Source organism: Platalea leucorodia, assembly GCF_965183815.1.
Source record: "Platalea leucorodia genome assembly, chromosome: Z".
Lineage (NCBI taxonomy): Eukaryota > Metazoa > Chordata > Aves > Pelecaniformes > Threskiornithidae > Platalea > Platalea leucorodia.
The window spans coordinates 22,520,249-22,533,925 of record NC_138858.1 but is presented as its reverse complement, the minus strand read 5'-3'; the positions used below and the strand labels follow the sequence as shown (position 1 = coordinate 22,533,925).

The 13,677-nt window shown below is 41.0% G+C and overlaps 2 protein-coding genes across 8 annotated transcripts in view; one reads left to right on the top strand and one right to left on the bottom strand.

The window, feature by feature from the left end:
* Positions 1–3,849, bottom strand: part of NDUFAF2 (NADH:ubiquinone oxidoreductase complex assembly factor 2) — a 68,478-nt gene extending 64,629 nt beyond the window's left edge. For both annotated transcript variants that reach the window (XM_082336341.1, XM_082336342.1), the window contains exon 1: positions 3,656–3,849. In XM_082336341.1, the coding sequence (XP_082192467.1) occupies positions 3,656–3,782 (127 nt within the window). In that variant the 5' untranslated portion in view covers positions 3,783–3,849. The remainder of the gene's footprint in view (positions 1–3,655) is intronic.
* A 172-nt stretch (positions 3,850–4,021) lies between these two features.
* ERCC8 (ERCC excision repair 8, CSA ubiquitin ligase complex subunit) overlaps positions 4,022–13,677 on the top strand; it is a 33,651-nt gene continuing 23,995 nt past the window's right edge. For 5 of the 6 annotated variants that reach the window (XM_082336337.1, XM_082336338.1, XM_082336336.1 and 2 more), the window contains exons 1-5: positions 4,022–4,150; positions 6,393–6,488; positions 6,633–6,734; positions 11,284–11,407; positions 12,988–13,069. In XM_082336337.1, coding sequence (XP_082192463.1) covers positions 4,074–4,150; positions 6,393–6,488; positions 6,633–6,734; positions 11,284–11,407; positions 12,988–13,069 — 481 coding nt within the window. In that variant the 5' untranslated portion in view covers positions 4,022–4,073. The remainder of the gene's footprint in view (positions 4,151–6,392; positions 6,489–6,632; positions 6,735–11,283; positions 11,408–12,987; positions 13,070–13,677) is intronic. The other variant, XM_082336339.1, reaches the window with a different exon arrangement.

Genomic DNA, 13,677 nt, shown 5'->3' with positions numbered 1-13,677 from the left:
GTATGCTCTTTGTTTAGAAATAAGCAAGGCTTGACCTCAGCTGATCCCCCAGTTGAATCATGTGACAGTTGACCTGCTCTAAGATGCTCACAGCTACTCCAAGTTTCCTCCTGCACAGTTTGAATTGCAAATTTCATAAAAATACTTTCTTGTTCTTCATCCAAATCACTAATAAAAACTTTGAGCAGTTCTGGACTTCAACAGACAGCTAGTGGATCCCTCTGGGTACTCCCCTCCAGCTGACAGGTAACATTTCTGACTATTTCAAGAACAGTTTCAAACCTGCTATGCACCCACATAGCAAGTTCATAATCCACAGTCTTAAATTTTGCACACAAAAAGGCATAAAACATCAAAGTACTGCCTGCTGAGAAAACAATTTTGATAAGAAGCTACCTTCTCAAACCAACAATTTCACTTTGGTTTTCACTATCTTGTGAATATACTTACGAGTCATTACTCGTTCCTCTATTTTTCCAGCACCCATGCCATAACCATAACCTGGTTCATGAAGGGTTTTTTCTTTTGAGGTCACTAAAAACTCATGATTTAGCCAGGTTAATTTATTGCTATACTTCTTAGCCTTCATCCACATTAGGGTAATTTGTACTTATGCCTTTAACAGTTGGAGGAGGTAGAGGTATGAATTGTCCTACACACCTTTTCACTTACTCTGTTTAGACATTCACAGGCTCCCTTTTATCTGTTTTCTGAATTTATTGAAGCCCATTTTCCTGAAGTAAGCGGTCTTCATTCTACTTATTTCCCTCCCTCCTTAATGACTGTTACATCCCACATCTCACGGTCAAGCGTGTCTGATTGTAACAGTGAGTTCCATTAATTAATATAACACAGAACAAATCAACAGAATAAAAAGCAGAGTTTGAACACTTTCATTAAAAAGTTTCACCATCAATTTCTTCTTCCTGTGGGGACATCTTGCTTACTTCATTCAGAGTTCTTTCATTCTGCTGATGCTGAGGGGTTAGGTCTTTTCAGATCACCTAAGGCAACAGCTAGTGCACAGTGTCAAATATATATCAGTAAATGAAACAGAAAAAAGAATTTTCAAAAGTAGTATTTTCACACAGAATTGTAGTAGTAATATTTTTCACATGCACTCTCCTATTCTCTAGTTACATAAAAAAGGACAGTAACGGAGAATTAACTGACTGTGAATGAACACATTTATGGAAGATGCGGTATTACTTTTGAGTACCTCAAATTTCAGTTTGTAAAGCAAGATTATAATAACTCTTCCCTTACTTTCATTCTGAAGAAAGAAGAGAAGCATGGGAAGAGTGAATAAAACATTAGCCCTTTGCCAGATACTTTTTCCTTATTCTGCTTTTTAATATTTTTTTAAAATACACTATTTTTCCAAGATAATATGCATTTGACTGGTTGGATCAGAGGAATTAAAAAGCTTAATAGCAAACCGCTAGAAGGCAGAGAAAAACTGAGGTGAATATGGTTAGGAAGTGTTAGAGACTCTGTAAAAGTTCTAGCTCTTGATTTTGTTTCAAGACATCTTTGTATAACCTTATCCCATCTAACAGCTCATCCTCTTCATTTCCACTTCTGTGCCAGTTCTACCTTACAGTTTATTCTTCATCAAGTAATTTTAATGCATTTTTCTATTAAAGTTTTCCATGGAGAGGCCAAATGAACAACAGTGAAAAGTTAGCAGCAGTAAGAAAAAACACAGCGGGAAGAGATCTCTCCGTTTTGGTGGCAGTGAAACCAGTGCAAGCTGGTGGTGCAGAATCTTCAACAGATCAAGACAAAGAAAGTAAGACAAGTGGAAGAATCAGAAAGGAAAATTTAATAACAGAGGAGTACTGATAATTCAGTAGACCTGCATTGTGTCATCTGTATCACCAAAATACACTTAATGTGCAGGAGCCTTAAGATTTATAGAAGTGCTGTTCTCACTCACGTAAGCCAGAGTTGCAACTGCAGAGCATTTAAGAGCCAGCCCTCCCTGCTCAAAGCAAAATCAGAGCAACTTCACCTCTGAAGTGTTATGCTCAGTATTCCTACAGTTCACCTGAAGAAAAAGTGGGAAACATAAAGGCTACCACAATGTGTTCCTACATACAACTATTTCAACTCATGATTAACTTTAAAAGCCTCTTATACCGTGCTCCTGCTGAGTTCAATAGCTATATCCCACCTCTCCTGCCCTTTTAGTAGCACTCAACCACCATATAATTAAGTTCTAAATACAAAGATCAGTCTTAAAGTTTCAGCAGAGGGCTTTCACTGTGAAAGGCATGCCAGCATAAATTCAAATGTTGAGAAAAAGACTGTGAGTATTTTGATAAAACATCATTTTTACTGGCAAATAAGGACTGGCACTGCAATAATCACACACAAGAAATCCGACTGCAGTTTTTACTGCTTCCTGTATGCTAGAAGACACAGCCTTTCGTACATCCCTCAAAGTCACCATGAACCCCAACGGCAAGAAGACCAAAAGCTGAAAGTAAGATGCAGAAAGCCTGGAAGTGTTACACTATAATAGTAATGGAGAGGAAAAACACACTGCTGACAAAAGGGTGCGCGCATCACCTTCCGAAACACTTGTTTGAGCAGACCTGCTTTAAGTCACTGCCAGTCGTTCATGAAGTTGCACAGCAAAACAGGTCAAGCAAACTGTTCTGAAGGCATTACATGTTTCTGAAGGGAAGGTGTGCACCCCTTCCCTCCCTTCCTTTTAGGAAGGGTGCTGACTTAAGTGACCGCACAGCATCAGAGCTTCTGCTTCTACTTGCACTCTGAAGAATATAAAGTAGAAAGTCTCTATGGCCTGGAGGTGCTCTAGTTGATGTGGTCATACAAAACATACGGAGTACAGCAAGCAGATAAACAAGCCTGTGCAGGGAGAGGAAAGAGGACTGTAAAATATTATAACACATTCATTTAAACACCTTCAGGGAAGCTGTCTTCAATAAATTATACATAGCTGTAGAGCATAAGCATAGCATCTCTAGACAATGATGTGAGTACATGCTATAAGAGCACCCAGGCTCCTGGAACACAGGCAGAAACCTAGAAAACTATTTTTCCTCAGGAGTGCAGCGAGCATACATACAGAAATTCATTTTAGAACATATGCAGAAGTACTCTGAATTATCAAGAAGAGTCAATTTGTTTACTGCTGCCTACCTACCTACTACAGGGTGATGCCTACACTCTTAAAATCTTTTGATGGCTGGCTTTAGGTTTTTTCTTGCACTACAGCATCTGCCTAATGAGAAACTGAACGTGGTTTCGAAGCGAGCCGCCCAGAAGGGGCCCACCCTCGGTCCCCGCAGCAGCTGCACCCTTGCCTTCAGTCAGAAGCCGCTCTTCTTTGCCACCGGGCAGCGGCAGCAGCCGCCAAACTGCCCCGCTGTCTCCAGCCAGCGGCCACATGGCCCCGGGCCGCGCAGGACCGCGCCCCGCTGGGGCTCGGCGCTCTCCGCCGGCGGCTCGGGGGCCTCCGCAGCAGCGCCCGGGGCTCAGAGGCAGCACGCCCGGGCGCTGGCAGGCGCACGGCTCCCAGCGCATCTTCGACTTCAGCCGCCGCCAGCCGCCGCCCGCCACCGACCCGCCAGGCCCCCGGCCGCGGCCCCCCGCCGCAGGCCGCCCTTCGCCCCGCCGTGCCTACCTGCGCGGGTCTCGTGCTTGGGCACCCGGTAGTACTTGTTGCCGAACTGGTCGGTGCCCACCAGCTCCTTGGCGGGCCCGAGGAGCCGCAGGCGCAGGGCGCGCAGCACCTGCCAGGGCCGGCTCATCCCGGCGGGGGGGCGGGCGCCTCCGGCCGCCAAGGTCGCCGCCGCCAACCGACTCCCCCGCGGCGCCCCCAGCCCCGCCCCCGCCGGGCTGCGTCACGTGCGCGCGCGCCGTCCCGCGCCCTGCCCTGCCCTGCCCAGCTGACCGCGCTCAACGGCGCCGCCGTGCCTGCCCGACTCGGGCGTGCCAGCAACGCCGCTCGCCATTGGTGGAGGCCGGCCTGTTCCGAGCCAATCCCGGTCACCCCTGGCCCAAGATGGCGGAGCGGCGCCGAGTGGTTTCGTCGTACCGCCATGCTGGGGTTCATCTCGGCTCGTCAGGCCGGGCTCGACGATCCAGTGCGGCTGCGCCGGGCCGAGTCCACCCGGAGGTAGCGGGGAGCGGTGGGGAGCCGGGACCGGGGCGGGGCTGCGCTGCGCTGCGCGGGGAGGCCCTGCGGCGGCCGCCTCGGGCCCGCAAGGCCGCACCGGCAGCCCCTGGCTCCGCCCTGCCGGGGGAGCCCTCGCCCGGCCCGAGCTGGGCCGGCCTGGGGTGGGGCCTGGGGCCGCCCGCGCCGCCGCTCCGGCCGAGAGAGCCGAGCTCTGCCCTGCCGCCGCCCCGCTGTACGCTCCGGGCGCGGGCAGCCGGAGCGGAGGAGCCGGGAGCCGCCGGGGCCGGCCTGGGCGCCCCGGCAGAGGCTCCCGCCTGTCTGCTGTGCCGCGCCGCGCCTCCGGGCTTCCCGTGGTTTTGTTTTTTTGTTTTTTTGGTTTTTTTTACGTGTGTGAATTAGCAGCCCTGGGGTGGGCTGAGCAACGGTGGTTTGGTAGGCTGAGTAGGCGGAGGGCAGTAAGCTGTACCTCAGTCTCGCTGCCCTTCCTCTCGGCGGTTTCACCAGCTGTTTCAATTTGCATGCGGCTGTGCCTTGCTTTCCGAAGAAACAAGATTTATGTGATGCTTGTGTGCCCGCATCAGTTCGTCCTCCCTCTTCCCAAAATTTGGCCTGTTGGCAGGTTGCAAAAGAATCAGACGCAGGGGTTTTATTAGGTTCCTAACAGCTTTTGTGCAAAGTCGTGACTGCATAGAGAGGCTTATTAATATTCCTGCTAAAGGTTATAATGTGATAATACTTGTTCGTTATCAGAGAATCAGTTTTGCAGATGTATTTCAAGAGAAAGCCAATAAGGCCAACCTCAGCTTAGTTGCTCACACAACTCCATCAGCAAGAAGAATTTATGTTGGTGATTTACCCATACAATGATGCAGCTTTTGTGGCGGTATCATTGTAAAAAGAGTCTGTTTAAAATTGAAATGAACTTTGGTGTTTCAGGAAACTCCTTTCTGTGTGCATTTTGACAACGTGATTACATCCCTTCTATGCCCTCAGCACTTGTGTAGCATTCAGTGTGAAGAATGGAAGCACAGTGGGCAGAATTTACATTGCTTGGACAACTGCCTACCTCGCATTTCCCTTCCTAAACACTTTAATTTTGACTTTAAAAAGAAGTAATCTCTAGTCTTCAGTAGGTTGTATTTATAACTACATTTTAAAGTCATATGTTTTAAAACATTTCCTTAGAGGGATTTATTCCTTCACTAAAATGAAATCTTGAGCTCAAAAGTTTTTAACTAGGTATCTTGTTTATGTCAAAATTCTTACTGTAGGTGAATTCTTGCATAAGTGTATTTCACATCTTTTAAAAGATCTTAAATGACTTGCTGCTTTTGAAGCATGCCTACAGACATGCTGTTGAGGGTCTGCCTGTAATAGCCTAAGCTTCTGACATCAAGATTTTTGCCACTCAGGCTGAAGCTGAGTAGGGACACTCTGCCTTACAGCTTTTCAGTTATCTACTTAGTTACATTTTTGTTGATAGTGGTTTTTACAAAACAATGCCACAGGAAGCACTGATCATCTTGTAAGGTGAATTTTTTTATCAGGTAGTATGGTTTAAGGAAGCAGAAGCTGTCTGTTTTTTTGACTATGTAATATTAGCATATTTAAAGATACAGGCTACTACTAAGTAGTACAAGATAACTAATTGCAGCTCAGAAGAGTTTGCCTTGGAAGCTTGCTCATGTGGATAGTATAGTCTTTATTTAATGTTATAGAAAACATAACACACAAACATTGTTTCCTTAAAGGAAATACTGTAATTAGTTAAAGTAAATGAATCTGTCCACTAGGTGTCCGTAGTTCCAAGTAGGATGAAGCTTGGAAGGGTGGTGGTACACGATGAAGCTTCAAGTAACTAATATTTGTTGCAACTACAACTTCTTAATGTTTCTTTTTCTCAGTGTTCTCAAATTACATTCCGTTTTTTGTTTCATATGTTGACCGCAAATGCAGTTTTGCTCTTTCTTTGAGCCTATTTTGCATATTTCTCTTTTACCTTCCAAACAGCATAAAGAATAAAATATTTTTTCTGCCAACTTCACAGGACTTATTTCCAGCCCTGTATCATCACTGCAAGTCTAGTTTTGCAAAAAATAATGGGGATGGGTTAAATGCATTGAGGAAGCACAAAACTATGGTTTGAGCTGTTCAGAGCTACATAGTAACATTCTGCAATTCTGTTGTTCTTGTTGTTCATATCTGTTTTTCTTTTTTGTTGTTGTTTTGTTGTTGTTTTAAGGGTTCTAAGTTTGGAATTAAATAAAGATAGAGATGTGGAAAGAATACATGGCAGTGGTATCAACACCCTTGATATTGAGCCTGTTGAGGGAAGATAGTAAGTATATACTTCAGTTGGTAAAAATGTGTATAAGAACTTCTCTGTGTTTTGGTACTATGGATTTATTGGTGAACACTCAATTATATTGAGCATATTGAGATCATGAGTGTTGTAACTTGTGTGCTTTATTAACACTTTCAGCATGTTATCCGGTGGGTCAGATGGTGTTATTGTACTTTATGACCTTGAAAACTTGAGCAGAAAACCAAGTTACACATGTAAAGCACTTTGTTCTGTGGGAAGGTAGGTACTCAAAAATACTATTAAAAGTTCATATTGATATCTCTTGTGTGACTAGCATTAAACTCACAAATTAATGTGTGTTCTTATTTCTAGGATAAAAAGACCGTAGAAAATAGTGCCAGAAATCTTTGAAGGCTAGCATGATGCATTATGTTTTTTGGCATGGAAAAAAAAAAAAAGCAAGAAACTTTGTGAGGATTTATGTGATTTACTAAGTAGCAGGAGCTAATTGTTTTTTCTTGATTTGTCTGCTCTGACAGTTACGATATATATACAATGACACTCTGATAGTGTTTGAGTAGATCTTTGGCAGTGCAAAAGTTAAAATGAAGGATGTTGATTATACTCATATGGAAACTAAAGTAGAGAGGCTTGTGTTGCTGCAGACCCCACAAAAAAGTAAGAGTTAGTACTCCAGCCTCATGTTTTAACACTAGAAAAAAGACAAAAAAAACTCCAGCCCTCTTCCAAGTTACAGTTTCTCACCTGTGAGTTTTCTTATTATTTCATGTTGAAATTTGCTGACTTTATGCCAGTAACTATGAGAAAGTAAATTTGGGACTGTTGTAGAAATATTCCTTGTATCCCCCCAAATACATATAATATATGTCTCTCTGAATAATTATGTGTTTAAGCAAAAGGAAAATAATCTTTGCATAACCCTGTTCATCTATTTGGAAAAAAATCTAATACAGATTTGCAGTGGGTTTTATTTCCCCTCTCCCTGCTCTCGGCTTTACTAGTAGCTATTTTAAGTTCTCCAGGTGTTCACCAGGTACAGAACTATTAATACAGAACCTCGTAAGAACATCTTTTGAATGAAGACAGATGTGTTACTGACAAAAATGGGATATATTTTTCTGAAGAACAGGGTACTACCATACTGTGTGTTATCTATATAAAGACTCAAAGCCTTTATTGATTTTTCAGGCTTTCCCTGCAGGCAATATAGATTTGTCCATTATGGGCATTAAGTCTTCTAGCAAAAGCTGTTTTTTCCTTGTGTTTACATTGTAAGGTTATCTAGTAGGTTAGGAATTTATCTGAGGCTCACAGTAAGATATATCCTACTGTGTAAAAGATTAGTAGCTACATTTTCCCTTTATTTTTTCTCAGTCCTCAAATTATTTGAGGTCTCGGAGCTTCATGGGTAAGATGGACAAGAACAGAACAGATTTGTAACAATGAAAAGCCTAAGTGGTATCTTGGACCATAAGAAATAAAAAGGGCAATAGAACATGCATCAAAACAAATGGGTAGGAACTGAATCTACTGCAAGTAAGCTGCATTTGGTAAGTGTTGATGGCTGGGACTTCTTGAACAAAATTAATTAAAATTGTAATTAAGAACAAGTAATGACTATACATCTCAAATCTTAAAACATAAATGAATTCTGAAACAGATACAGCAAACTGAAGAAATACATGCTGAGAAGACACACCATAAAAACTGTCAAATGCCATCATTAACTGCACTTAGGTCAGCAGAAATATTCCATACTTGAAAATTTTGTTTATGAGCATAATTAGTTGGTGGTTTGTTTCTTGAGTAGATGTTAATTTGTGTAGATGCATCTTTTATTTCTTATCAGTTGAGCAGAGGCATAAATCATACTAGTAGAATCTGATTTTGTGTGACACAATGTTCTAAATGATAGGCTTATTATTATTATTGCTTAAAATAACCATAGTAGATTTTTTGCCTGAATTATTTATTCCTGGTATTCAGGTAGCTTCCTAGTGTGTTTTAAATACTTCTTGTAGCTAATTAGCTGCAGATATAGCTTCAGATATTGGAATATTATTCATGCAGATTTCCTGACATCAGAAATGAATTTTTAATTACCAGTAAGAAACACTTTCCATCTGACTGCCTGGCTCCTATCATTGAAGCATATGATAATGAAGTGTTGCAAAAGTTTGCCTGTGTTCCAGGTTTGCAGAGCACAATGCAACTCTGGTCTCAAAGTTGTGTAAAGAATAAGCTCTTGGTAGAGGCCCTTTGAAGCTATTTCTGAATAGATTCTGAACTGGGCCTGCTGAGGGTCCAGTAGTTTAGAACATCAGAGGAGATAATTCCTGATGGTAGGCTGTAATTTACCCAGTGTGTCTCATGTAGAGTGCAGGGCCACTGTTGCAAAAACCAAGAACTTTCCTAGTTCCACTGGGAGTCAGCACACAGAGCTTTACATGGTTTCATATGATCCATGCTGTCCTGTGGCAAAAACTGGCATTTGAGAGTAATCAAACAGTACCAGCGTCTAGATAATATATACCTGATGCTTCTGTGTAAGGTAGTCTCCTCTACTCAAAACCTGTCTAGGAACAATGAATAGCAGTGACCTTACTATCCACAGAATTAATTCTGTATTTTTACCAAAGAAAAAAGATTGGGATATTCTGAGTAACAGGGGGAAATTCTGCATATAGAATGAACTGAGAATAACATACAGTCCTGAGACATGAAGCCAGGCTGAATGGCATGTGGCCACTACTAAGCCTAGCCAGATCAAAGGTGATTCCTGCAGAGCTACTCAGTTTTTTCGTTCATTCCTCAGCCCTCTGGGTTATGGGAGAATTGATTGTTCTCATGCAGTGCTGAACACAGTCCACTGTTGTGCACTTAATATTTATTGTACCAGGATAATGAGTTCCACGAGTTTAGATTTTTCTGCACAATGCATACAAGTGCCTCTGCAGGAGTAAGTTCATGCTGAGTCAGGCTTGATTTCCTGGCAGTACAGGTACTGAAGAATTTTAGCTTGACTCCCGCTGTAGAATAAGTGCACAAATTCTGTTGATTTTTAGCACTGTGGCAAAATAATAGGCCATTCTAGGGTATGCTTCAGAGATAAGCAATGCAGGAGTTATTAAGCTAAGCTTAACATTTGTTCAGTAGCTCTTGCTTACTATTGTCAGGGCTGGCTTCTGTGCTTTCTAGCAGCCCGAGTAAGCAGGAAGGTTTATTAGCTTACGTTTAGTGCCAGATCTATACAGAAGATCTGTGTTTACACAATGATACCCCTGCAATAGTTATCGCTTTGGAGGCCAGGACACTTGAGAGAACAATGCAAAGATAAGAGCTGACGTGAAGAAATCTTGTGAGCCCTTCACTAGCTGCAGATGGTGCCAGTTGGACTATTTTCACATGTGTACTGTGTCTGGCTGGGATGCAGTTAATATTCTTCATAGTAGCTTGTATGATGCTATGTTTTGGATTTGTGACCAGTCTTGATAACGCACTGATGTTTTAGCTATGGCTGAACAGTGCTTGCATAGTGCCAAGGCATTCTCCATTCCTCACTCTGCCCCCTCAGCAAGTAAGCTGGGGCTGAACCAGAGGCTGAGAGGGAACACAGCTGGGACATCTGACCCGAGTGGACCAAAGGGATATTGATATTCCCTACCATGCAATGTCATGTGCAGCAATAAAACTGGGGGGGTTTCCAGGGATTGTTGTTCCTCGGGGTCTGGCTTGGCATTGGTCAGCCTGTCATGAGGGGTTGCTTTTGTATCACTTGTTTTTCTTTTTTTTTTTTTTTTTTTTTTTTTTTTTCTCCTGTGGGTTTTGTTTTCTTTCTTTTTACTTATTAAAATGTCTTTATCTCAGCCCACAAGTTTTCTCACCTTTGCCATTTGGATTCTCTCCCCCCGCTCGGGGGGGGGGGGGGGGGCGGGGGGGGGGGAGTGAGCAAGCAGCTGTGGTGATTCTTAGCTGCCTAGGGTTAACGCACAACATCATGGTACTTCTGAGTCTGGGAGCATGGTTTTGGGCCCTGAAGCTGGATCCACGTGGATCCAGCTCAGATATAAGTGGCCTAGCAGGTATGTGAAATGACCTGTATTGTTCAGGGCCTGGTCAGTTGAATCATATCCTGGAGCTGTCAAAATTGGCTCTAGTGTCCCTTCTTCCCACCACTATTACTGTATTATTAATTATATTATATTCTGTTACTGTGCATATTTGAGTTGAAAGTTTCATATTGTTTTTTCTCTTTCATTTCTGAATGCAAAAATAATTAACTCTCAGTAACTTAGTCCACTGCTATCTGGTGACTTCACTATACATGAATTTCCAATAACTGTGTAGCTGTAATTATTAGCTAATAATCATTAATTTTTTGAACTGTATATGTGACTGTATTTTTCAGTGGATCTAAGACAGTGGGATTCCATAAGCATAAATGGTTTGTAGTGTTAGGCCCTCGCTTTAAGCATTAGATCTTTAAACATTAGAATTTAAAAATTTCAAAAGACATCAGTGCCTTTTATACCTCAGGCTGAGTGTCTTAACTTGAGATATGCTACAGATACCATATTTTGAAAAGGTAAATCATCTGTAGTTTCTTGAAATGAGGGCTCTTCAGAGTAATTAACATTGGTTGATGAATAATTGAGGCACCAAAACAACTAGTTCTTCTTGAAAACTTCAGTGCAAATAAAGAAAAAAAAAAGTTTAAACTATGTTTTCAACTTGTCATCAAATGTCAAGATAATTATAAGATGACTATCAAGACTCTAATCAACTGGAATCTTTTCCTTGATTTTAGGAGCCATCCTGATGTACATAGATTCAGTGTGGAGACAGTCCAGTGGTATCCTCATGACACTGGCATGTTTACATCCAGCTCATTTGATAAAAGCTTGAAAATATGGGATACAAATACTTTACAAGTAAGAGAGAATTTCTACAGCTTGCTTGTATACATTATTCATTCTGCATCTGCAGTTCACCCAGAGCTCAACAGGACCAAGCATCCAGAAGGATGAAAACCAGCTGATTGTTAGAACTGTGGGTGCAGCAGCGGGTGGCGTGGTTCTGGCATTCACGCATACCTTTGTGTGTACCTGTCTGTTTCTGAAGACCTGAATGTCTAAACTGTACGAGAGCTTGGAGCCCTTGGGACAATTCCTTTCTGCCTTTGCTGTGAACAAGAATACAGCTAGTTGAATTTATGCTGTGTAAACTTGCCCACTAAGGACTGGCCTGAAGTTCGTTCTTGGGGGTTGTTGGGTGTAACGGTAGCGTACAGCAGGGGTAATTATTTTTACTAACCAAGGCCTAAATACTGCTTTTGAAGGACTGGTGGTCTTGGCATTCAGGGTCATTAGGTCCAAAATTCTGCTGTTGCAAGCACTATAGACACCATTTCTAAAAATTGGTGGAGAGTGAGAGAAACCGTTAAGAAAATGCTGACCAATGTAAGTGGCTTTATTAAAGTAGACAGATTCTGTAGGATTTTAGGTTGCTTTGACTCACTAATCCTCATATCTGATTGTTGAACTATGAATTCTGGAGTGCAGTTTATCCTGTTTCCTGTATGCATGTATTAATGGATTTGCACTGATGCCATTTGAATGGTGTTTCATGCATAGTGAAAGAATTTTAAAAAAATAAGAGGTCTGTCATCCTAGGGACACAATAGAGAATAATTTTTGACCTTTTTTTTTTTTTTTTTGGTGAGATGTGAAGCTGTGTTTGCAGTTACTAAATCTTCTCATAAATGCAAAGTTCAATTCACTTTCCAGGTAGTTCTGTGAGCATTATTTAAAAGACACAGTGTTCATTGGAAGGTTATTAATTGACCTGTTCTGCCACCAAAACGTGTATTTGAAATAGACAACTTAGTTTTAAGGGTTTTTTTATATATACAATATTTTAGAATGAGACAACAAAATCAATTGTGCCTGAAAGTAATTGTGCTGATTGTTAAAGCCAATGTTATATTTCATTAATTTTTAACACTCACAAGGAAGCTAATAATTTTGTATGGGTTTTTTTGGTGTTGGGTTTGTGATTTTGGGTTTTTTTTTTTTTAGGAATTTAAGATAGTATGTGATGTTTGTGAATGACAAGGAGCTTCTAAATTTAGCCTAAGTGCCACTTTCTGGTTGACAGAATTATATCTCCGTATTACAACCTTCTTGTTTGCTATTTTTTTCTTGCTAGCTTTTTTTAAATTTTTTATGTTTTTTAAATAATTTCCATTCATACTTCTGATTAGCCAGTTTTCTTGGTCTTTCTTTTGGGTCATGTCTGAGCTCTGTGTAGTTGTTCTAGTGTTGGAAACAGACTTAATTATTTTGCGATGTTTGCGTGATCTGGTTTCTAACCAGGAGAGAAATTTTTAGTATGTAAGTAGTAATATTTGTATCAGTCTCATTTGTAGCTGTTACTTGAAAAATACTTAATAATGAGGATTTACATTCTGATAACATACTTGGCGCTGTAATTAATTTAATCTTTTTATCAGCCTGCAGATGTATTTCACTTTGAGGGAACAGTCTATAGCCATCACATGTCTCCAGTTGCTACAAAGCATTGCTTAATAGCAGGTATGTATGTATTTTTAAGACATGCCCTATGTATTTTGGGGTTACAGTAAAAAACAAGTAATATTCAATAGGGGTTTTTTCCCTCCTGTCTTATTTTTACATAATTTGAGTGTTTGAAAGACGTAAAGTCATTGGTAAAATAAAATATTATCAGTTAGTTGGATGATGCGGATAAGAATATCACATTTGTTTTTCTGAAATAATGCATCAATCAATTCTTCTTCTAGAATAAAATTTCTAGCTATAATTAGGTTGCCTTTTATTACATAAGTTAGCATTTGAAGGTTATTAGTGAATAACCAAACATAGTGACTTATTTAAATAGGGGTGTGTGTGTATTGCTTACATGTACACAATTTAACTATGTTTAGCAAAACAAAGTATTTAAAGAGGAGATATTCTTAATTTTTAAGTTTCGTAAGTACTGTCATGTTTACCCCCAGTTTCTAAATTTTGTTTGTTATATGGTAAATTTACTTGGACTAAAAATGTAAATCTGTTAATAGAATGCATTACTCTGACTAGAGGAACTGTTATGCAGCTAACATTTCTCTTCTATTTCTTTGTCATTGCTAAGATTTTTTTGTTGTTGTTCTCTCAAATGCTGA